General features: G+C 42.6%; 1 protein-coding gene across 2 annotated transcripts in view; it reads right to left on the bottom strand.

Moving 5' to 3' along the window:
- LOC133480802 (cadherin-2-like) overlaps positions 1–25,635 on the bottom strand; it is a 54,690-nt gene that overhangs the window by 22,765 nt on the left and 6,290 nt on the right. For both annotated transcript variants that reach the window (XM_061779413.1, XM_061779414.1), the window contains 2 exons: positions 24,662–24,794; positions 3,765–3,982 (listed from right to left, as the gene is read on the bottom strand). In XM_061779413.1, coding sequence (XP_061635397.1) covers positions 3,765–3,982; positions 24,662–24,794 — 351 coding nt within the window. The remainder of the gene's footprint in view (positions 1–3,764; positions 3,983–24,661; positions 24,795–25,635) is intronic.

The following is a 25,635-nucleotide window of genomic DNA, read 5'->3' as shown; positions in this document are numbered from 1 at the left end:
GGCACTATGGCGCCGTGTTAGCGGAGGAGTAGCTAGCATCGGCCACGGGCTGATAGCCGGCTAGCTTGACGGCAAACAGATGGCAGATTCCAAAAAAGGTCTGACAGGCGGTCGAGGGCCTGTTTGAGAAAGCAGGGCAGCAAAAGAATCTTCTCCTTCTTTTCCTTTGGGCTCGTCCCGTTGGGGTCGCCACAGCGCGGCGTCCTTCTCCATGTCAGCCTATCTTCTGCATCCTCCTTCCAACACCGATTGTCCTCATGTCTTCCATCACGACATCCATCAACCTTCTCTTTGCTCTTCCTCTCGCTCTCTTGCCTGGCAGCTCCATCCTCATCACCGTTCTACCAATATACTCACTATTTCTCCTCTGGACGTGTCCGAACCATCGAATTCTGCTCTCTCTAACTTTGTCTCCAAAACATCGAACCTCGGCTGTCCCTCTGATGAGCTCATTTCTAATTTTATCCAACGTGGGGCCTCATGTACAAAGATTTCCGACTAAAACACGGCGTACGCTCAAATCCAGAAAACGTCGTACGCACCAAAATATTCAGATGTATGAAACTCTGCGTCCTCGTGAATCCAACCACATTTCCTTCGTACGTTCCAATCAACGTGGAAAAGACTCCTCCCTGTCCACGCCCACATTTGAATATGCAAATCACATTTAAATGAACCCTGCACCTGAGATGCCGATCTCTGCATGATCGTAAAAAAAGGGAAATGAGCAAGGTAACGAAGAAAAATAATTTTTCTGAATGTGAACTTGCTCAATGAAGCGGAGGCACGCAAGAAAATCCTCTTTGGCACGCTGTCCGACGGCGTTAACAACACGCCAAAGAGGAGCGAATGGGACAGCGCGTGTGCAGCTGTCGATGCTGTGGAGACTTTTTTTTTTTGTTATGGAGGATTTTAGCCATGTTTTGGCTAAGACCGCCTCCTTTCTTCTGATAGGTTGCCTCCATGTTGAAGACCCACTTGTGAGAGCAAGCTGGCTCGAGAGCGGAGAGGTAGGCGGAGATCTTCGCTAGTGACATATATAAGCTTGAGAAATTCCAATGAGCTGATTTCAGACCTCTCGGCAGAATAACGTCTGGAACAAGGGGAATGCGCCGAAGATTTTAATTTCTATTTCACATGTTTACTGAAGCACCATAGAGCCAATATTAGATCCCAAATACTACAATAAGTTAGTTTGGCAAAACATGTCCCCTTTAAGAAGCTAGAAAATGTGATGCTAAGATCTGACGCTAAAGTCAGCGGTAACTTCAGAATCTAGTATTTAAAGCTAACATTGAAAGCAACGGAAGAAACTAATGTTAAAGCTAATATTGAGGCCAACGTTGCCTTTTTTAGCGCTAACATTTGAGGTAAGTGCGACGCTAACTTCATAAGCTAATATTTGGAAGCTTATCTTTGGAAGATAACATTTGAGGTAACATTGAAAGCTAAGTTGAAACACATACATTCAAAGCTATTGTCGATGCTAAAATCAGAAGCTAACGCTAAAGGTAACGTCAGACGATAATGGCAGAATCTAACATTAGAGGCAATGTCCTAAACTTTAAGCTAACTTTGGACGCTCATGTTGGAGCTATAACATGAGAGTTAATGTTGGAAGCTAACGTTAAAGGTAATATTAAAGCTAACATTGGAAGCCAATGTTTAAGGTAACTACAAAGTTAATATCTGTATCTAATGTTGGAAGGTAACGGTAGAGCGAGGCTGCTTGTGGTGTTGATGTTGGCGACAGCGGCATGGTAAACCTGTCAAGATGTTGCAGGGAAAGACCCAGATGGCTATTGGCAGCGCTAAAGTGTTAAAGCTAACAGCGGATCAGTTGCTAACGGGTTACAGGTATTAGTTATTCCACTCCAGGCAACAGTAACTGCTACAGAACAAAACATGGTTGAGCAGCTAGCTGTTAGCAATGTGTTATTAGGAATTCCAGTCATGTTCTAGGCAAGACACGTGCCACTGCGATATGATTGGCTGCTGTATCCCGGTAGAACACGCCCTACTGCTTCCAGACGGCAAAAGTAGTATTTGACTTAAGTGTGGCAGCGTTAATATGAATCTCACTAACCTCAATGAACCCGTGTCCTAACCCTAACCCACCTCAAACTGCCTTAGCCCCAACCCTAGCCCTAAAGCTAACCGTAACAAATGTCTTCATTGGTATTTTTGTAAGGATGTGATACATATTTGGGATGTTCATCTTGTTACATCTGCGTCGCTTGCCCTATCCGCGATGCTGGAGCCAATCATGTTGCAGCGGGGCGTGTCCTGTCTAGAACACCAATCGGATTCCTAATAACACATTGCTAACAGCTAGCAGCTGTTTTATATATATATATATATATATATATATATAGAGAGAGAGAGAGAGAAGAGAGAGAGAGAGAGAGAGAGAGAGAGAGAGAGAGAATTTGAATTGCTTATATCAAACCGTAAATATACCACAAAACTATTATCCCCAAACACTTTAACACAAACACATCTTACAATATTACCCTTAAAATTAAATTAAATGGCTTACAGAGATGATTTGAGCTGAGCAGAGCCAAAACATACACATGCGATGAAGACTCTCCGCTAACAACCCAGCTCCTCCCCCTAACATACAAAGATCTTAAACAGTTAAGATGCGTCACTTCAACTTGCTTGACACCAAGGACCCTTTTCCTATTATCCAGGGCTTTGGCGTCCTCTTGTAGCATCTTAGGGCGTTACACAAAGAGTACAAAAATACACTTGAGATTTGTGAATAGGTGAATTGATGGAAGAAAAAAAAACGAGTGAACTACAAATATACTGAAAAACTCACAGGTCAATTCATTGGGAAGACCAACAAGTGAGATCCAATACAAAAACAGCATTAAAAAAAGTGACCCAAATAAATCAATTAATTAAAAATCGGATCTGTCAGGCCTGTGCTTTTCACACAGAACCCAGCATGACTGAATATTACAAAGACACAGAATTGCACAACTTAAAATTGCATTTTAAGTCGTGCGTCTGAAATGCACGTGCAAAAAAGCAAGCGGAAAGGTGCCAGTGTAGCGCAGCCAAAATGAGAGGAAACATTTTTGAAATGCCAGAAACAAGAATTGTCGTCTCTGGAGCGATGCGATGTTGGAGCTTCTAAATGAGCTGAAGCAGGGGTGTCAAACGTACGGCCCACGGCCCAAAACTGGCCCGCGGCATGGATTTGAAAGTGAAAAAATACATAAGACATTGTACGAGTGGTGACGCAGGCTCATTTTGAGAATTATTATGCTCATGTAGAAAAACGAATGGTAATAATTCCTAGGTCTTCATAAATTGATTTAATTTCAAAGTGCAATACTGTTTTACCTGTGATTTAAAGTTTTGTGTCTTAAAATACAATCACCATGACCAGTTATGATGCACACATGTAAATGACAAACTGAAGCAAAATTTTCTCAAGAAATCCGAGGTTGTTTTGTAAAATGATCCAAAAAAAAAAAAAAAAAATCAGTAAATGTTAAGATTTTCCTCAGGTTTTGTTTTGCATGAAAACAACGGGTTTTATTATAATAAGTATGGTGTGATTTTAGAAATCAGGCTTTAGGTGGCCCCTGAACTACAAGTTTGACACCCCTGTGTTACCTCGAACACGTAATTTAGCGCCCGCTATTTGGGATCTTCGCAAATGTGCCTCGCGAGGCTCATTTACGGTTGCTGACTTGCCGAGGACGTGAGCGCCATCGTGTGGAGAGACATTGAACAGTCGTTCTCACCTGTCCACCCGCCGCCGTGTTGGGCCGGACGAGAAGGCGCACTCTGGTTTTCCACGTCTGTCCGGTGTGAGGGTCTCGGGCGTAGATCACCGCCGCTTTCTCCCCTCGTCCCGCACGAGTCAGCGTGTAGACCACGCCCTCTTGGCTCACGCGGAGCTCGGACGCGTCGTCGGCGTCGAGCCGCACCTTCCTTCCGCTGTCGCAGTCCTGGAAGCTCACTGAGGAGACGACGAGAGGCCGACGTCAGTGGAAATTTGGCAAGGGTCCTGGAATATTCGTAGCATTCATTTGGAAAATGGTTCGTGAACAGGTATTATTCATTTCCCTCATAAACAATCGGCTAATTGATTTATTGTCAATAAATGGGAAAAGTAAAAGCACTGAAAACTTCCTGGATGTACGCTACTGCATATGCGCCATAGCGCCACCTGCGGGTCCCGTCGCCTTAATTGGAACACGACTTTCATGATTTAGCAGTCGCATGTCGGCACAGTTGTCAATGAGTTGACACGCTGTGTGCTGTGCTAATTACAACCAGCGCGTCAATGTGATGAAAGTCAATCCATTTCATCCTCCAATAAAAAACAAAACTCGTCGGCGCCGTCAGCTTTGTTTTGCCTGAGAGCGCCGCGTCTGCTCGTGTCACAGTTGCACGTGAGTTGCACGCCTCCATTTGGAAAAAAAATAAAATAAAACAACAACAACGACGACGTTTTTTCCGACCCTTCACTCGGGCGTCAAAACAACAACTGCTTTCACTTTTACATCCCCCCCAAAATAAAAGGATTCACAGGCTGTCATGTAAACAGGTGGCGCCGTAACTTCCAGGTGATTGTGATAATTTAACATTTGATGAAAAATAATAGATAATAATACTTGCAAATTTGGGGCTGGGGTTGCGTCACTTTGACAGCACTGAAGGCCCTAAGGGGGGGGGACGCCTCATATCGCTGATGGAAAGCTATTAGGGTTTTGAAAACCTTGAAACCGGGAACCAGTAACCATGCTCACTTGCCATCTGTGCGTTTAAAACAAAATGGGAGTATCTACGGGTCAGTGAGACAAAGACGCCCGAAAATGACTCATAGGGAAGAGCAATCTGGTAGTAACGCTACCAGTAAATATTGATAATTGCCTATATTGATAGTTTAGAGCACAAACTACGATCTCAAAAATCCCTGACTCTCATGGCAAAGTCATCTTAAATTACCCTTAAAAATAAATACACACACACAAAAAAGATTTGCACCAGAAGTGCGCATGCAGCAAAGACTCTCTTGTAACTTCTTCCACCAACAGCCAACCCAGGCTAAACTTAGCTCCTCCCCAGCTTACGAAGATCTTTGAACAGTTGCAACGTAATGTACTTCCTTGGCACCAATGTCCTCCTTTCCTATTGGTGCCATACTGTCGCATCGCTTGGGTGTCGTAGAAAAAGCACAAAATACACAAATAGATATTTTAAAAATGAGTTATCTACTGTATGTATTACTGAGTCAAAAACAGGAAAGTAGTAATTTTACTGGTTGCAAAGTGGCAAAATGCCAGCATCTTCACGCTTCTGCTATACATATTTTTCAAAATCAAATGATCTGGAAGCCATTTATTTTGAAGCGTAATCTTGTAAAATGAGTTCTAAACAATATTAAAATGTTTTTGGATCATAGTTTGTGGTATATTTAGGATTTACACTACAACCCCATTTACAATTAAGTTGGGACATTGTGTTAAACAAATAACAACAGAATACAATGATTCGCAAATCATGTTCGACCTATATTTAATTGAATACACTACAAAAACAAGATATTTGATCTTCAAACTGATAAACTTTATAGTTTTTATCAAATAATCATAAACTTAGAATTTTATGGCTGCAACAGGTTCCAAAAAAGCTGCGGCAGGGTCATGTTTACCACTCTGTTACATCAACTTTTCTTTGAACAACAGTCACTAAACGTTTGGGAACTGAGGACGCTAATTGTTGACGCTTTGTAGGTGGAATTCTTCCCCATTCTCGCTCGATGTACAGATTCAGCTGTGCAACAGTCCGGGGTCTCCGTTGTCGTATTTTACGCTTCATAATGCGCCACACATTTTCAATGGGAGACGGGTCTGGACTCCAGGCAGGCCAGTCTAGTACCCGCACTCTTTTACTACCAAGCCACGCTGTTGTAACACGTGCAGAATGTGGTTTGGCATTGTCTTGCTGAAATAAGCAGGGGCAGCTTGGATGGCAGCATATCCATCCATCCAAAACCTGTATGTACCCTTCAGCATGAATGGTGCCTTCGCAGATGTGTAAGTTACCCATGCCATTGGCACTAACACAGCCCCATACGATCACTGATGCTGACTTTTGAACTTTGCGTCCATAACAGTACGGATGGTTCTTTTCCTCTTTGGCCCGGAGGACACGACCTCCACAATTTCCCCCAAAAAATTTAAAATATGGACTCGTCAGACCACAGAACACTTTTCCACTTTGCATCGGTCCATCTTAGATGAGCTCGGGACCAGAGAAGCCGGCGGCGTTTCTGGGTGTTGTTGATAAATGGCTTTTGCTTTGCATAGTAGAGTTTCAAGTTGCACTTACGGATGTAGCGCCGAACTGTATTTGCTGACATTGGTTTTCTGAAGTGTTCCTGAGCCCACACGGTGATATCCTTTACACATTGATGTTGTTTTTTGATGCAGTGCCGCCCGAGGGATCGAAGGTCACGGGCATTCGATGTTGGTTTTCGGCCTTGTCGTTTCCATGCAGTGATTGCAAATCATTGTATTCTGTTTTTATTTATGTTTAACACAACGTCTCAACTTCATTGGAATTGGGGTTGTATTAATATAGGCAATCATAAACATATTTTGTGTCGTATGTACCCTTCAAGAGGTGTTATGAAAACAACAAAAACTGCAGATGACTACAGGCACAAACAGCAGCAGTAAAGGTGATTTAAAAAAAGATGTGAAATGGTGGTCAAACATCTCCCATGATGCAGCCGTTCTTCGAAAGCTCGCGGATCCGTCACACTCCGCCCTCCTTTCCGCGGACCTGCCAGCCCCAAATGCTCGCTCATTATTTACGCCGGCGTGGAGAAACAGCCACACCGGCGGATTTAACACACCGCTGCTCCACACGCGAGCGGCAGAAGTGGAGCGGAACAAAAGATGTCGCAGGCTGTTTTGACTCGGACGCTCGTGTCGGCGGAAAAACAAGCAAACGGCGCACACGCGTGCCAGACACGGACGTACGCCGAATAATTTATAAGTTTCCTTTCGACCCTTTGAAAGGACATCTTGACGATTCTTCTAGCACTGCAGTACAAGCTCATACAGCAGGGAGTCTAAAAAGAGAGCTTTTGTTTTTGAAATTCTGTATGAAATAAATCCAATACAATTAATTTATTCGGAATACTGTGCTAATGAATGAATGCATGTTTGGAGTTCCATCAATAAAAAAAGATTTCACGTTTTTTTTTCTCACCCAGAGTGTATAACTGACAAGAAGGTGCGTAAATGAGAAACTTAAGCAGACGGGAGAATCGGCGCAGCCAGAAAAGCGTGTCGCCGTGTAGCTTTTTTGACTTCAGCGAACGAGTAGATATGGCTGTTATTCACTTGTTCCAGTTTTTCTTCCATGGAAACTATTTTTAGTTATTCAGTGAAAAACTAATCTATTTCCTGTTTTTTGTGTGCTCATTCTGTACACCCTGAGATGCCACAAGATGGCGTGAAACTTGTGGCTTAATAGGAAAGTAGTCATTGGAGGAGCAGGCCTGAGCGTTGCCGCGAATAGTGAAAATCTGCAAGTACCTGACACTCCCCCTATAAGGTTTATATTTGCCTATAGATGTCTCAAGATGGCGGCAAAGCACGACATGGAGCTCCTCCACTCACGTCAACATAGTTACTTGGCTCCGCAACAAAATGTCCTCATTTCCAGGGTTTCCAAATATACTTAACACAATAATGTCCCATCACAGAGGTTCTCCGCTCATGACTTGGCAGCTAGGCTGGGTGAAGATCCGCTATTTTCAAACTGTGGAAAATATATCAGGGTATGTTTCCTTTAAAGTTGTTCCCGATATTTAATGTAGCCCCTTGGATCCAACAGGCAATATTGTGTCAATTAACGTGCTTTACTGGCGAGCTAGCATAACTAACACGCGGCGAGACCGCCGGGGCAAACAGAGCAATGGTCACCTCAACATCCTCAGCGGCACAGCGACACGGAGTTTGACCGCCGAGGATTTAGCAGGCCGCTCGGAACGCTGATCGAGGGGGGGGGGGGGGGGGGGGGGGAAATAAATAAATAAAAATACACAGAACGCCAGGTACGTGGAAAGATGGATTTCGGAGCACAAATCTCGCCGTGGTCGGCCGTGATAGGCTTAGTGCACAAAAGACGCACGCGTTTACATAAACACACACACACGTACACACACAAAGAGCAAAGATTAAAAGTCAACAAAGGGAACTTAACCGGATTAAAGCCTCACTAGTGAATTTTCCCAAACAATTTTCCCTGTGCTAAATAATCAAAAAATACTGCTCAACTTTCCAGCCCGGCGGCGTGTGCGCGCGACAGCTGGGTGTCGCAAGATAAAGTGTGTCTTGAAGCCCAGCCAGAGGTTGCGTCTTGGCACTGTCAGCCACCCGGGAACGTGGATAATATGACATTTCATGAATTTCATTAAGACTCTCTCTCCCTGCCGCTCTCGTGGGCCGCACTTACACACATATGGAAAATATACAATCACACACTGATTTGCGCCGTAAAAAGCTCTACAGTGAACCCTCGCTATTTGTGCTTGTTAGGAACTGTAGATGCCCCGCCCCTAAAAATGTTTATAATTGCCTGCAGTAATAGTTTAAACCTCAAACTATGATGGGGGGGAAAAAACATAAAAAAATCAACTTAGATAATTTGGTTGCACAAATGTGCACACCCTCATAATTGGGGATGTGGCTGTGTTCAGAATGTACCAACCACCTTCAAACTCTTAGGGTTGAAGGTGGACAAAATAAAAAGTCAGGAAAAGCCTACCAGAACATCTCAACTTTATTTGGGGTTAATCAGAGCCACGTAAAATAGTGGCATTTGAACTGGGTTCTGCAGATTTTTTAGATCTACTGCAGTATTTCAATTATTTCTGTGGAAGTTGAGTCAAGTTATTGTGAAAACACAAATTGAAATATTGTAGAAAGAAAAAAAAAATCTCAAATTGAATTATAATGCCATATCGCCTATATCCACTGTTCGCTTTAACCTGCCAACGGCATCCGCCTGCTGCCGTGCTCGCCAAGTTTCTTCGCCACTGGCAGAACAGCTGTGAAATCCAATGAAAATCTTGATAAACAATCTGTGATAACGAGGAACAACCGCAAAATCTTTCCCAAAACAAACACCACCCGAGTGTAGCATTTTATTGTCACCGCCCCGGTCACCGTGGCAACCGCCCGGGCAGGAGGACACTGTCCTCCGTCGAGCCGCCGCGCGGCGTGACAAATCCATCAAAATGTCGCCGGCCGACATAAACAAAAAGCCACAGCGGCATTTCACGCCGCTCGCCAGCCAAAAGACGGCGAGAGGCCGAGGCAGTCACCTTCCGTTCACGGACCCCACAAGAAATTAAAAAACAAAAAAAATCCATACACACGCTTGAGCGGCGGCGGCGGTCCAGCAGGAACGCTGAATGGCAGCTCCACCGCTGCCATTCATCTTTTTATTACCGTCAGGAAATGCGCTCGGCTGCTTTTTGCCAGCTCGACGCAAATCAACTGCTGCAGCACAGAAAAGCAGGAAATTACAAATTGTGGATTTTCTCAGAGGAAAATTGCAAAAGATAAATTGGACATTGGATAAATTGGAGCAAATAGTCTTTGAATGGCACAATGTGCATTCTCAAAAATGGAAAGTACAAATGTTCAAACTGATCAACTTGATTGTTTTTAGCAAATAATCATGAACTTGGAATTTTACGCCCCGTTATGTTTAACACAATGTCCCAACTTCATCGGAATTGGGGTTGTACTTTTGGGAAGTCAGCGCAAATGAACTGCTGACATTCTAGAGAATGGCAATTTCAGAATTTTTGTTTCAGAATTCCAACCTAATTCGGCATTCCTTTTAGGAAATAATCAACTGTTTTGCGGTCCAGAAAACAAGGAAATCATGAATTCCAGACTTTTGTCGAGGAACTGTATAATGAACTTCCTTTTGGTAAACTGACACAAATCCTTTGCTGGATGCCAAAAAAAAAACAAGGAAACTGGACACTTCGGACTTTAGTCGAAGGGAAGTGCAGTGAAACGATGCTTGAAATCGGAGTTGGTTTTGGGAAGTCAGCACAAATCAAGTGCTACATTCTGCATAATGAGGAAAACCGTAAAGTCAGACTTTGGTCAATACAAAGTGTAAAGGAATAAGACTCCAACCTTGAGTTATTTTCGTGACGTTGCCGTTTTCTGAGCAAATAAAAAAAATGCATATATTTTGCACATATTTTGCTGTTTGCGTGCACATTGTCTGCTTGCAGTTAATTTGTATAGTCAAATAGAAGTGTGAGCGCTTGACCAATATGCAATGCAAAATGTAAAACGCTTATCGTAGCAATTCTGCCTCACTGGGCCTTCTGCTTAGCATCAAACGGGATGTTTTCATTACGTTTATGTGGCGGCACGGCGGCACGCACAAATTGACGACAGAGAAGCGATGACTCGGCGCCACATGTAAATCCACTTTATGACGGACATATAAATCTGATACACGCACGGAGCGAAAGAAGCGCTTTAAGGAAAGGCTGCGCTTAAAGCGAACCGCCATCTGTTATTGCGACAGTCCAGGACACACAATCAATATTTGTAGCGCCGCGCCGCGACAAGCACTGATGTGCTGGGCCCGCGCTCGTGGCCAAATGAGATTTACTTCATTACACTTCTTTATTTAATTGTGCCAGCGCCTGCACAGAGACGCCAAAGAGCCCGCGGGGAAATCAAACTGCCCGCCGCATTTTTCATTTCATTTTTAATAGAGCCATTCGGCTTATAAGGACAAAATAGACGACTGCATTTGGCGTCAAAGCAAAACAACGCGGCGGCTATTTAAGACGACGATAATTGGCTTTTAGCCGCCTCGTCTCGTGATACCGTTTGGTCCGCCACTTCACAAGGGTCACATTCAGAATCACTCCCTATCCACGACAGTATCGTTCCCTATATCAGGAGTCGGCGCAATTAACGACGCCCAAGTCGTGTTCCGGAAGCTATTTTTCATTTGACTGATGATTCAACTATATATCGTTCACGATACAAAACAAACTCCATCTCGTGATCATGGAGCAGGGAAATGAGGGAAGTGCCCGCGTTCGGAATCGTTCACTCGTTCCATACTCCCAAATCACGTTATCGGGACCTTTTATTGACTTTTTTTTTTGTCAATTATATAAAAACCCTATCTAGAGATTAAAGAGAAGGAAATGAGAAAAAGATTTCAACACAGCCAGAGTCTGATCAACCAGGATGCCTTAGCAGACACATTCTGCGGTACTGGACTATGAAGTTGTGCTGCATTCCAGAACACCAACTTCATCGACTTCTGGAAAGTCTTTGACAACTTACACCATGACTCTGCGTAGAAGATCGTCTAATCCTGTGGAGTTCCTCCGAAGAATATTATATAGACAATGATGTTTTACAATCAATTTGAGTGCAGTATCATTGTGAATGGCAACTTTACTGAATGGTTTCTCTGTGGAATCTGGTGTACCGCAGGGATGTATCATCTGCCCAATACTCTTTCTGATTGCCATTGACTGGACCATGCAGAAGACCACCTCAGACAAACCCAAAGGCATCCAGTGGAGTCCCAGCTAGAAGCTCTTGACTATGCTGCTGACCTTGCTGTTCTTTCTGCAAATTATCCTCCCCCGCAAGAGAAGATGGATTAGATTGGCCGGTTTGGACATCAAAAATCCGAGTGGACTGGCCACTCTAATTTAAAGTTCCTTTTGGGAAGTCAGTACAAATCAACTGAAGCATTGCAGAAAACAAGGAAATTGGAAATTCCAGACTTTCATCGAGGAAAAGTGCAATGGATTGCCACGCTAAATTGAAGTTACTTTTGCAAAGGCGACACAAATCGACTGCTACGTTCCAGAAATGTCTAATGTTTGTCTTGGAAAAGTGCTACGGACTACCACTCGCGCCGACTTGCAAATTTACTTCTGTTGTCTCGGAAAAGTACAATTGCCAATTACAGGGTGGGCCAAAAGTAGCCTTACAGTAGTTTCACGTATTAAACCTTTTCTTCAAGGATTTCAACGGTAAAACCATGGACCAAAAAAAAGAAATCCATAAATGTCATGGCATGGTAAGAAGATCCAATTCGTCTGAGGTCATGCCTATCCTGCTCACAGCCACTTGGGGGCATAATTGCACAGTTTCCGATGATTGCTGTGATATACTGTGATGCACGATTCATTTCTTTCTGCGGCGACACCATTTCTCAGCATTTCACCTGCCATTATTGTGAGATAATTGCATTTTCTCCAGTGTTTGTTTCCAAGCTGATTATTCCGAGAAAAGCGATTTCCCCCGAGGCATCCATCTTGCATTGGCTTTTCCGACCGGATCTGAGACTTGTGACTTCCCAGGTAAATTACAATCCACGCTTCAGTGAGCCTGCGACTAATGGCAGTCGTCGTTACCACACACACACACACACACACACACACACACACACACGTGCACAGACTGGGCGTTAATGGAGTCATTCACAGGTCTGCTCGCTGCCCCTCAAAAATAGATCACCACTTGAATTTGGGCGAATGAAGCCCACCTTTCGTCCGCCGCAGGAACGTTTAGCGTCGTTCTGCCCCCCCCCGCCCCCTCGAGGGAGGAACCTCGCTTCCAGGGTGAAAAAGATGCAGGGAAAATGATCCTGACTTTTCATCCGAGGCCGGAGGTAAACGACGTAAATCTCGTTGGCGGAGGAAATTGATGGTGGAGCTGCAGGGGACGAGCAGCCCGGGAAAACAACAACACACACACACACACACACACACACACACACACACACACACAAAGAGATAAAGCTGCGTTTTGGAGCACCTGAGGCTATTGGGAAGTCTGGCCGAGCTTAGTATTTGAGCTTTTAGCTACATAAAGGCGCACAGAGTGAAAACGTCAACATCGGCTGTCTTCGGAATCACACCCTATCCACTATGCAGTGCTACAATCAAAATCAATCCATCAAATCAATTTCAGCCATTGAAATGCAGCAAATCATTCGCTCATTGCCTACTCCCGAATCACTGTATGAGGGACATTTACAGAAGTGGACATGTGATCCAGTGGAAGTTCAAGGGTCATTTTCATACAATTTGATCAATAAGATGCCACTAAAATTTCATTTTGAAAATACATTTTTACTGAATTATTGGGAGTTTTTAATCACTCAAAAGGGAAAGTTTCTTCGAAGAAAAATGGCTGTAATGACATATTTTACAAACTTTTAATGCCTAAATGTCTTTACCGTTATGTGTACCAAACAAAGTTTCATGATTTGCAACATGTTAATTACATTTTTGGGTATGCAGTGGAACCCCTCCCACTCGCAGATTCACCTATTCACTGATTTTGTTCTCAATTTTTTATTTATTTCCCCCCACCCTCTGGTCAGGTGCAATTTTGCGGTAGTCTCAAACATTACATATTTTGACGCAACCTGGAGCTGTCGAGATGACCGTGGACTTCAGGAGGCCTCCTTCGCCACAGCTGCCCCTCACGCTGTCCAGCTGCCTTGTGTCAACCGTCGAGACCTTCAAGTTCCCGGGAATTACGGTCTCTCAGGACCTGAAGTGGGCGACCAACATCAACTCCGTCCTCAAAAAGGCCCAGCAGAGGATGTACTTCCTGCGGCTTCTGAGGAAGCACGGCCTGCCACGGGAGCTGCTGAGGCTTTCTGTCCCCAAAGTGTTCTCTGTCAATTGACAATTGTCTGTTGTCGTACCCGAGCGGCTCCAACTAGCGGAGACAAATTCCTTGTGTGTTTTTTGGACATACTTGGCAAAATAAAGATGATTCTGAAGGGCCACCTTGTGGTGCAATTTAATAGTTTGCCTGATATTTTGAAAAGATTTGACTCTTAGTTACACTTTTGAACACAAAAGAACATTCTTTTTTTTTATAGAACTTTCAATTATCTGGTTGGTCATAATTGTGCACATTTGTCATTAGGTCAACATGGTATCATGTTTTCCACATGCTGTATATATGTATAATGCAACAAAAGGTTTTTTAAATTATTTTACATTATATGATTTGTTTGTTGTCAGTTTATTATTTGTGTCAAGAGCAAATATTTGTTTAATTCCAAAATAATGATCTATGGTTTTAGTCCACTTTTTTAGAGGAAAACATCCAAGAGTCTTGTGGATGCATTTGTTCAAAATTAAGAAAAGTCATCAAAATGTAATCAAATGTATAATTAGTTGTATTACTTTGAGAAAGTCATTGAATTAGTTACACTACTACTCCATTTTCAACAGGGTAACTTGTAATTGTAACCAAGTACCTCATCACCAGTAAGTCATCTTCCCAACACAGCCTTCGCTTCTTCCATTAGCCGCCAGTTTGCCAGCCGCCATTTTGATTTCATCAGTCGTTCTTCTTCTTCACTTCCTGACCACACTCACCATTGCTCTGGACGGTTGACCCCAAGTATCTAAAGTCCTCCACCCTTGCTAGCTCTTCTCCCTGTAGCCTCACTCTTCCCCCACCACCCCCTCTCATTCATGCACATATATTCTGTCTTACTTGGGCTAATCTTCATTCCTCTGCTTTCCAGCGCATGCCTCCATCTTTCTAACTGTTCCTCCACCTGCTCCCTGCTTTCACTGCAGATCACAATGTCACCTGTGCCTTTTTGTGTCACCTGTACATTTTTGTGCCGCAATTACGGCTAATAAAATAGCATTTTGGCTCAACCGGCCCCCGGCATGCTTGGCGCGCGGCCTTTTAAACGCCGTCATTTAGGCTAACGTGGCTTGTGTGTTTGACAGACGATTCGTTGATTTGGAAAGTGAGTAAATCCTGTGTTTTTGGGCAACCGTGTTTTTTTGCCGTAATCCAGTCTCAGCTATAGTTGTTGTACTTTTTAGAAGCTTTAGCAAATCATTGTTGAGGAAACATTTGATTAAATCTCTGCTGAGCTCAGCAGACAAAAGCTCACACGCTAAACACAATAAACAAGCTAAACACTAAAGTCGATCTTCCATATTTAAAATCAGTACCAAAATTGTCTTCACTTTAGATATTACAAGCATTTCTTGTTACCACGTGCCCTTCTCTTTTTTTTTTTTTTTTTTTAAATTAGATTGTATCCAATCGTGTTTTAATATAGATAGATAGAGACCTAATGACACAGCGTGTAATTAAAACCAATGCATAGCTTTGGCTTAGGGGAAAGTGCGCTTAGCTAAATTCTAACCAACAATTCAAAACGCCATATACGGGCTAATGAAAAGCATCCGTGTGGCGGTGATCTCACAATTCGAGCAATGGATATTTAAACAAATATTGTTGCAGCAACACGTGTAGACAAACATGTAGACAGACAATATAACAACACTCACGGGCACATATTCTTTATCCTCCACGAAAAAACAACTAACACGACAGCTTACAGAGTCACTTCTAGTAGTTGTGAAACTCTTCTTCGTTTGTGTCTGCATGACTGTATTACACTGCCTCTGGAGGAGGCACAGTGAATGTCATCCATCCATTTCCTGTACCGCTTTATCCTCACAAGGGTCGCGGGCGTGCCGGAGCCTATCCCAGCTGACTCCGGGCGAGAGGGGGGGGGGTACACCCTGAACCGGTCGCCAGCCAATCGCAGGGCAAACAAACAACCATTTGCACTCACATTCACACCTACGGGCAATTTAGATGTTTTTGGGATGTGGGAGGAAACTGGAGTGCCCGGAGAAAAGCCACGCAGGCACGGAGAGAACATGCAAACTCCACACAGGCGGGGCCGGGATTCGAACCCCGGTCCCCAGAACTGTGAGGCATATGTGCCACCATTTAACTCTGTACATTCTATTTAATGATGTTACTACTACTACTACTACTACTACTATTAGCACCACCAAATGTTTTTTGGGGGCGGGGAGGCTGGAAAGGATGAATGGCATTTCCATTCATTTCAATGGGGCGGGGGGAGAGTGTTTCGTATTTTCAGCGTGGTCACGAGGAACGCAGATGGAAAGACGGAACGGAGCATCCCCAGCAGCGGCATCCTTCGAGAAGCGCAACGCCGGAAGAAAGAAACTCCTCACCATCCTACACACGCACACACAAACTGGTAGCGGTTAGTCAGATGCGAGGCCGGGTGAGCAGACATCATTCATTGAGCAGCAAATGGCTGAGCGAGACGGTCAGAGCGGAGGGAGGCGGAGGAAGACAAATGGGCGGACGGGATTTACACAAAGCGAGACAGCACCTACGGGACTACGAGCGCACACGCACACACATTCAGTACACACAAACGTTAGTGAGGGCCACGTGTGGTTTTAACGTGATGAATAGAAGCGGTGACTTTTCTCAACATCAGCACCCACCTATTTATTTATTTATGGATATAGCGTAACCCCTCAACAATTGAACCTCAAGTGAAATAAGTATGATTGGTTTTCATGTCAGCGGGAAAGCAGAAGATGAAAAGAGAGGAGAATAATGGGAAATAATAGAAATACAGCTTGACTTTAGCTTTTTACTAAATCGTCTCACAGGCTTTTTTGGCACGTGTTCGTTAGCCCGTCTATGCCGTTTTGCATTGTTTGTTAGCATTAAGCTAACATGACTTCCTTAAGGGAAAGAGGCAGAGGCGCTAGACGCGTTCGGAGAGGACGGCTGGAGAGATGGAGGGGAAGAAAAAAAAAAAAAAAAACGCTTCCGGAGGCTTCCGTCCAAACGCATTCTAAGATTGGTGGACAACGATGAGAAAATTGTGCAGAGCCCTGCAAAAGTCCAGAATTCAAACATTGTTGTAGTAGCTCAAGCACCACACTTTCTAGTCAATATTAACTTGGAAAAAAATGCACATTCCCTCTCGAGAAATATTTAAATCAAACCCTGAAATATTCATTTGAAAAATCACCTTGATAAAACATTTCAAATCAAACAATGGTGCATACAGATTTAAATTAAACAATGAAATATTCATTTTAAAAATTTACTTGAAGAAAAATATAAATTCAACAATGGTGCATTCATACATACACAATTTTTTTTTAATTGCAAATTGAAATATCGATATACAAATATTTGATTTTAGAAACTATATTAGTTCTTCATTAAAAATAGCGTATAAACAGTTTAAATCCATACATTTTTAAAATTAAAAATGTAATGTAAAATATGTTCCAAAAAATACATTACATAAATGTAACCATATTGAAAATATACATTCAAGGAAATCTATTACATTAAAAATGTAATTACAAATGAAATCAAAGATTAATTTCAAAAATATGATATTGCTCTCATTGACTACTCAAATGCTCTCATTGAAACTACTCAAATGCTCTCATACACACGGGTCTTGCTCTCATTGACACTACTCAAATGCTCTCATTGACACTACTCAAATGCTCTCATACACACGGGTCTTGCTCTCATTGACACTATTCAAATGCTCTCATTGACACTACTCAAATGCTCTCATTGAAACTACTCAAATGCTCTCATACACACGCGTCTCTCTCTCTTCAACGCTACTCAAATGCGAGCACGTCAATCACTGGCATCCACGAGTTCATGTCAATCATGCTCACACATGAATAGTGTACATCTTTTATTAGGTAGTTCAATTCAAAAAGGGAAATTATAGAGATGAACTGCACACTGCACACGCTCAGAGTGAAGTATTTCATATTTAAAATATGTATTATTTTGCTGATTGTAGCACATAGCAAATAAAAAAAAATCCCCATGTTGAGAAACTAAAATATAACGTCAAACGAAATAGTGAATTAATTCAAGAAATAAAGTTATTTGTACTGTGTACTGAAGAGAAATTTTCAACTCTGTTCTAATTTATTGAGATGTACATATATTAAAAAAAAGTCATAAAATATTTGACTCTGACTGTGTGTAGTCTGGAGTGCATATCTATGACACGAATTTCACTACGACAATTAAATTCCTTCATTCCCTCTGGCCACCTCATTAGGTACACCGGCGCAGGGGAGCTTAAACACGACTACCTGGTCACCCTGCCTGCAACGAAGCGTATACGTTTCAGATTGTAACGCAGCGGTGTTGAAACTCTGTCTTGAGTCCACGAGTAAACGCACGTCCACTGCGCTTTAGCCCAAAAGGCACATTTATTTGGCAGCATTCGCGCCCGAATAATGCCGTCTCGATCTTGATAGACGAGCCACCCTAGCGCTACGTCATACACGACACGTCGTATACTTGTTGATTATTGTGTTACGATAACGCTTTTCCTCATTGATTTAAAATGGCTGCTGTAGGATATGACGTAATGGTTGGCCAATCAGAAGCCGTGTCGTGTATGACGTAGGGCTAGGCTGGCTCGTCTATCAAGAGCGAGATGAGAGCATTTGAGTCGTGTTCATGAGAGCGTTTGAGTAGTCCTTATGAGAGCCTTTCAGCAGTTTGTGTGTGTGTGTGTGTGAAAGCATTTGAATAGTAAGTGTGAGAGCTAATCCTGAATAATGTCCCCGACGGCCCCTCATATGTGTGCGTGTGTTAGCATATCACCAAGGGACACCTGCTGCTTTAATGGCTCGGATGGATGGGAAAACGAGGAAGGTCAGAGCAGCCGGGCCTGTTGCTAGCCACAGGAAGTGCAGAATAGCAGCTGACCCTGGCGCGACTCACTCTCACACACACACACACACACACACACACACGCTTAGCGGTGGGACAGTCCTCTGACTAACACGCTGGCCTGGCAGCTGTATCAACTTTCCCTTCCCACATTTTGTTTTGGTTTGCTGGCGTAGTATAACAGAAACCTGACTCAGTTCCCCGAAAGCCCTTTTCTTCTTTTTTACGTCGCTTCCCAAAAACACTTTAAGAATGCCAACAGGGTCCTGTGAATATTCGCCAGGCTATCAGGACGTCACAATGAAGACTTTTTAGCAACTCTTTTAAGGCCGACTAGAAATAATCCACAGAGTACAGAGATAGTCCACGGCAAAATTGACGTGTCATATAATTTGGATAATGCAACTGTCCCTTCGTGATAACCGCCACATTGCACAATAGAAATAACTTGAAATAATCCACAGTGGGAGGAAATCTGAGTACCCGGAGAAAGTGGCATGAAAAATGGATGGATGAATAATCCACAACGGAGACGTGTCATACAACTAACGTGATGCGGTCGTTGTGATAACCACCACGTCGCACTATAGAAGTAAACAGAAATGACTACAAATCATACAAACACTCAAAAAAATGGACTCTGGCATGCTTGATCACACAAGCAAGCACAATGCACAAGTCATAGAATTATTGGGATTGGTACTCTTGAGGGTTATTCATGATAACCGCCACTTTACACAATAAATACAAAAAAAAAAAAAAAAAAAAAAAAAAAAAAAAAAAAAAAGAATAGAAATAATCCACAGACTCAAAAACATTGTCCACAATACGGTTGGTCACCTGAGGCAGAGTTGACGCATTTTACAATTACTGCAAGGCGACCGGCCCTTCGTGATATCCGCACAATAGAAATAAACAGAATGGCTACAAATAATCCATAATGTCAGAAAAATCTTCTCTGACACACTTGTCATGCACAGGCACAATGTGGAAATCCGAATTAGTGCAATTACTCCTCTTGCCACTTAGTCATTATACAACGTACTTGCACAATAGAAATGAATAGAACACATTTAGAAATAATCCAAAACATCAAGCAATAATCCACAGAGACAAAAAAAAATAGTCCACCATATGATAAACAACTAAAGCATGTTTGTTATACAATTACTCTAAAGCGATGAGTTTGTCATGATAATCACCACCTTGCAGAATAGAACAACTAGAAATAATCTACCCAAACAAAAACAAAAGTGAAACGTGCCAAAGTGTGCTGCGTCTTCCAGAAATACACACACCCAAAAAAAAAAAAAGCCCACGATGGTCACAAGTAAGGTGAGGGTATTTTCCACTACTGGTGAAAGTCATTGGTAAGCGTTTTAAAACAATTGACTTTATCGTGTAATCTCCACTTCCTGTTTCCTGTTGGCTATCAGTCAACAGTGACCTTTGAACTCCTTTCCCATCATCCCCCACCACCATCAGTCTCTCATTCTCGCACTCATAACACAAACACACACTTGCTCCGCTCCAATGAAATCATTTACAGTGTCCGAGCCGTCCGATTGGATCGGAGGGCGCCGGGCACCCGATTGCGCGTCAGCTAGCTTGAAGGAAACGGCTAGTAAAGAATCGCAGACAGTCGACGTTTCCAGGTCACCAACAGTCAACGACTTGGCTTGACGGCATACGTACAGTTTTTGTTTTAAAATTATGGACCATATTCATATCATTTGATCAACAACAGTAAAAACATAGCCTATTGAATTTCATTTTTAAAATCAAATCATTTTACTCAAGTATTAGAATTTTTGGAAGTTATCATTCAAAAGGTAATCAGTTTCTAAGAAAAAATAAATTGTAATTGATTTTTCATACTTTTAATGCCAAATTTGTTTTACATTTGATATCGCTCTTTTTTTTTTTTTCAACAAATGTCAGTGAAGCCGTCTTTACCATTAAAGCCACCGGAGGGCGCTTCATTACGTTATTGATCCGTTATTAGGACTATAAAGACAAGAGCGTGGTGGGTTTAATGAGTCGAATCATATGAAAGTAACCCACACGTTTTCTTGCGCTATTTTCGAACAATATGCCTTCTGAGCGTCGAGAAAAGTGGGTTGCGACTTAGCGACAATTTTAAGGGGCAGCACAAAGTCTCCGTGAAAGATTCAACGTAGAGAAAAAGGATAACATACAGCTAGCTGTGGCTAATGCTAACACCGGACTTCAAAAAGGGCCGGCACGACAGCCGTACCCCGGAAGAGTCGGACGAAGCGGCCGGGGAGAAGGAAGTCAGGATAAGCGGAGTGGGGTCGGTTGTTCTTGTTTGCCAGCTGCGGCGTTGAGTTGGCGCCACACGCTGTTACCTCGTTCCACTTCACGGTATCCAAACAAGCTCGGTCAAGCGTAAACACACACACACGCTCGTCTTTGTCTCATTGAGTTTTTTCACATTTTTGTTTTCACAGTCCAAAGGTTCAAATCTAATTTAGTTTCCACACAAAAAGTGAAGCAAAACGCTTCCTCTTGACATTCTCACAGAGCCACCCGCGTATTGATCGGCATTTAGACAAAACGGGAGGAGACGCTTTGAAGCAGGAGTCTCGTCTTGTTTTGGTGCCCGTCGCTGCCAGCTGCAAAGTCCGCATCGTCTCGTTCAGTGCGGCACGAGGCTGCCTGCTCCGACGATAATCCGTTCCAGGCTCCCAAATTAAAAACAAAAACAAAAAAGCTTGCAATGTGTGTTTTTAATGAGGTAAATAGCACTCTCTATAATATTGTATTTTATGCAAACAAAGGGAAATATTTAAATAAAATTTGTTTTGCTACATTTTTAGCTTCAATTCAATGGACATCGTACTGCTCCTGGTTTGTGTGTCATGGCCACCTGGGGGCCGTATAATGCAGACATATTCGCACTTCGGCGCCCGTGGATTCGCCTATTCACAGATTTATTTCTCCATTTTTTTTTTTTCAAATTGAAAAAAAAAAAAGTGTCTTTATTTTTTAGGGAAGGGGAACTACGCCCAAAAATGCTTATTAGTGGCGTGTCCCTTCCCCCAAGTAGTCAAGAGTTTTTGGGGTGTAGAAAAAAAAAAAGTTCAATGCAATTATAATCGGCGTCAATTATTGGCAGATTTTCGCTATTCGTGGTTGGGCCGGGTTCCTATCCCCCCGCAAATAGCGGGGGTCCCCTGTATATGAGGGCAGCTCAGCCCGTCATTTGAGACCCTAACCCAGACGTTTTCACACCCACAACCATTCTGACTAGAAACAAAACGAAAAGTGAAAATAAATGCGCCCGTTCGGAAAGTCCCGGTTGTTCCGCACTGAGCCAGACATGACGAAAGGATCCCAGCCAAACTTTGTCCAAACACGTTGGGCGTCGTCAAGCTTCAAGTGGGAACAGTCAACGAGTCAGCAAAGTCCAAAAGAAAATTCACATCATCACATTTTGACTTCCGCAGTATGGTTTCTATTCTGAGAACAAATGACGGTGAAAACCCCGATTGGAAACTCCAACCCTGATTTGAAACCTTCACTTGAAACCCTCACCTAACCTAACCTGTGTTTAAAGCCCTAACCCTTGTCTTAAATCCTAACACTTGTTTGAAACCCTAATTTGAAATCCTAACCTGGGATTGAAACTCTAGCTTTATCTTGAAACCCAAACCCTTGCTTGAAACCCTACCGTACCTTAAAACTGTCTTAAAACCTTAACTTCAAACCCTAACAGTGGCTTGAAACCCTAACTTGAAACACTAACCAGTCTTGAAACCCGAACGCTCGTTTCAAACCCTGATTTGAAAGCCTAACTGAAAATGCTGCTCTGAAAGTCTGTTGACTTGATAGAAGTGATAAACATGCATGTACTAAAAAACATCAACATAATTTCCCAAATTGAAACTTTTTTTTTTTTTTTTTTTTTCCCCCCAATTTATTTAAGGTAATCGCTCCTGGCGCAGACAAACAGCTTCTACTTTCATGCCGGGAATAAAATGTAAATATTTAAGTCCTTCAGTCTTAAACTTAAGCTGCTGCCACCGCCAATAAGCTGCACTTTTAAAAAAAAAAAAAATCTCTTTAAATCCTGTTGCTGAGTTGAGGCCAAATATGTGCATGCCTGTGATTAAGTGTGCGCACACGCACGTGCACACATGAATATATTCATGTATTTTCCTCCAAGTAAAAGTTTGAAATTGAGCAACATCCACGCTCCTGTTTGGATGACAGGAGCGTGAAACTTTTACAGGGAGATTCTCCTATTCCATTAAAATAATACTTTTCTGTTAAATTATTATGATTATTATTATTTTTTATTACACAAACCTGTTTAACCTAAATAAAATGAGTATTTTATTCATTATTTTTGTGGTTGTAATTTGCAGTGGTTAATTGAATGAAAATGAAATAATATTCCAAAAGTCTTGGATGAAATGTTTTTAAAATTCAATTAAAAAAAAATAAAAAGGAATACATTTTTGTATTAAAATAAATAAATAGTGAGAAGAACTAATGAGGGTTTGGCATCGTTTGAATTTGAGCAACTCCGGTCCCGATCCCGGTTCCTTATTTCGATTCCGGTTCCAAACGATTCCGATTGTTTTAGGGGAGTGGGTCAAAAAAAGTTTGCATGGTTTAAATAAACGGTGTCCAAATTCTGAACATCCATTTTGTTCGCAGCCCGCAGCATGAACCCAAATGAACATTTGACTCGGGGTTCTTTATAACCAGTATCAATATCAAACCTATCAACTAAAAGGCAATGTGTGTGGAACTAACCCAATTGACTTCATAGTCACGTTAATGTTTCAGCGAAACGTTAAATATAGCATTGTTAAAATCGTTATTTGGGACTGTTTTATCGTGTCAAATGGTTTGTACTGCATGTGCAAGTTTTAAACTTGACTTCCTGTTTTCAGCTTGTAGAGTTTTATTTTGACGGGTACGCTGCGTTTTTGGCATGAAACGTAACTTCACACGGCACCAGTGATCTTTTGATTTATTTTTTTTTAATGGATGGAACCAAATGCTATAAAACGTTGACTCCTTTCCTTACCCACCGATGAGGCACAAGGTTAGTGTTTGTGAGACTGCGAGACAACGTTTATGTGAATTTTGTCCCAATTCATTGTGATGTAAAGTTGCTACGGTGAAGTTTTAGCTCAATGTTAAGCATCGAAACTGGGAACCGAAATGTTAAAATTTGAACGATTCCAGGAGAACCGGAACGCTAGTCCCGGTTCCGATCGGTTCGCGATTCTCAATGACCTAGCCTAATATAGATGTAAAATGATTATACATTTGAATAAATAAATAAACAAATAAAGAAATTACTAAAGATTAATTAAAAATGAATATATTCGATTCATAAAAAATATATATTTAAAAAATGGTAAAAGTCTTTCGACTTCATTGAGCTCTCGAAGTCGAAAGAGTACGTATTAAAGCACTCAATTTTCTGACAGGCACTCTTTCTAATAAATTTGCTTAGCACTGAAAAAACAAAAACAAAATAAATGAACAATTAAAAATACCATACGATGACTGACTCGAAAATATGGCAAATATACATTTTCGTGCGAGTGGACCGATTCCCATTCGATTTTTGTCTTCAGGCATCTCTGCGGACGCCTCAGAGTGTGACTTGGCAAAACTGATGAAGTCAACAAAGTGCTGCACTTTGAACTTGTTTTGTCCTCAAATTCAACAACGCAAGCCTCAAACGTGGAAAGCACAACGACTTGGAGCGCGCGTGCGTGCAAAGACTGATTGTTTGTGTCAGAAGAGTGTGCGTATGCGTGTATGAGTCTAGTGTTTGCATGCACGCATGTGTGTGTGTGTGTGTGTGTTCCCAGACATCCAAAGTTTGTGTGGGCTGCCGAGCGGTTGCGCCTAATCCAGCTCCGCTCTCAGTCTTTGCCAAAGCCCCCCATCGATGTCCATTGTGGCTCAAATCGCGGCACCGCTCTTAAACGACCCCCAACCGCCAGCGGGGGATTATTGCTCCGTCTGCGCGTGTGCGTGAGACTGACCGTTGACGACGGCCTGCCCCCGTTCCAGCTCGCGCTGCGTCTCCACCGTGTACCGGTCCCGCGAGAAGCCTCTCGCGCACGGCCGAGGCCAAGGCGGCCCGCCCGCCTCGTCGCCGCCGAAGACCGCCGCCACCTGCACGCAGACAAAAGACAAAACGTGTGATGAGCACCGAGCAACCATTTGGACTTAACCAATCGACTACCCTAGCAATTAACTACGAATGAAGCGAGCCAAAAACGACAACAAACCAAGTATGCAACTAACCACGCAAACCAACCACCCCACCAATTATCAATTTACAATGAATCAAGCAAGGAAAAATTGCTCAAACTATCCAACTAATTATGCAACCAACCAACAAACAAACCACAACCCAAGTAACCAACCAAACAACCAACCACCTATGCAACTACACCAAACTAACCAAGTAGCCAACAACCCAACTGCAACAACCATCCAACGACTACACAAATAACTAACTACCCAAACTTCACAATTACCTGACCAACCAACCAATAAAACAACCAAACAATTACCCAATTAACCACACACCAAGCAAACAGTGAATAAACTACTTAAATAACTAAGAATTAACCAAGCAAGTATGCAAGCAACCAGTTAACCAGCTATGCAACTAACCACTCTACGGGAGTCACTCCACAAGTATGTTTAGCTTTTTCAGTTTATTTTTTTTATTTTATTAATGGGGAGGGGGGGGGGGGGGGCGGCAATGAATGGTATCAGTGATGTCAGGAAATGGAAATCATTGCAACACAGGAAGTAAGCAACCAAATCCAATGAACACAAAGCCTCCCTGGGGGAATAATAAGTGCGGCGCACACAATTAATGAGGGGAACTCATTGCGATGATCATTAGCGCATCTGCCTGTTGTTTTCAACATGGACCCCGGCGGTGCCCCTCACCCAGACGAGCTTGCATGTAAACAGTCTGTTGCAGCTTGTTAGCTTGCTC

The sequence above is a fragment of the Phyllopteryx taeniolatus genome, chromosome 7 (assembly GCF_024500385.1).
Source record: "Phyllopteryx taeniolatus isolate TA_2022b chromosome 7, UOR_Ptae_1.2, whole genome shotgun sequence".
In the NCBI taxonomy this organism is placed as follows: domain Eukaryota; kingdom Metazoa; phylum Chordata; class Actinopteri; order Syngnathiformes; family Syngnathidae; genus Phyllopteryx; species Phyllopteryx taeniolatus.
This window is presented reverse-complemented; position numbering and strand designations above follow the sequence as displayed.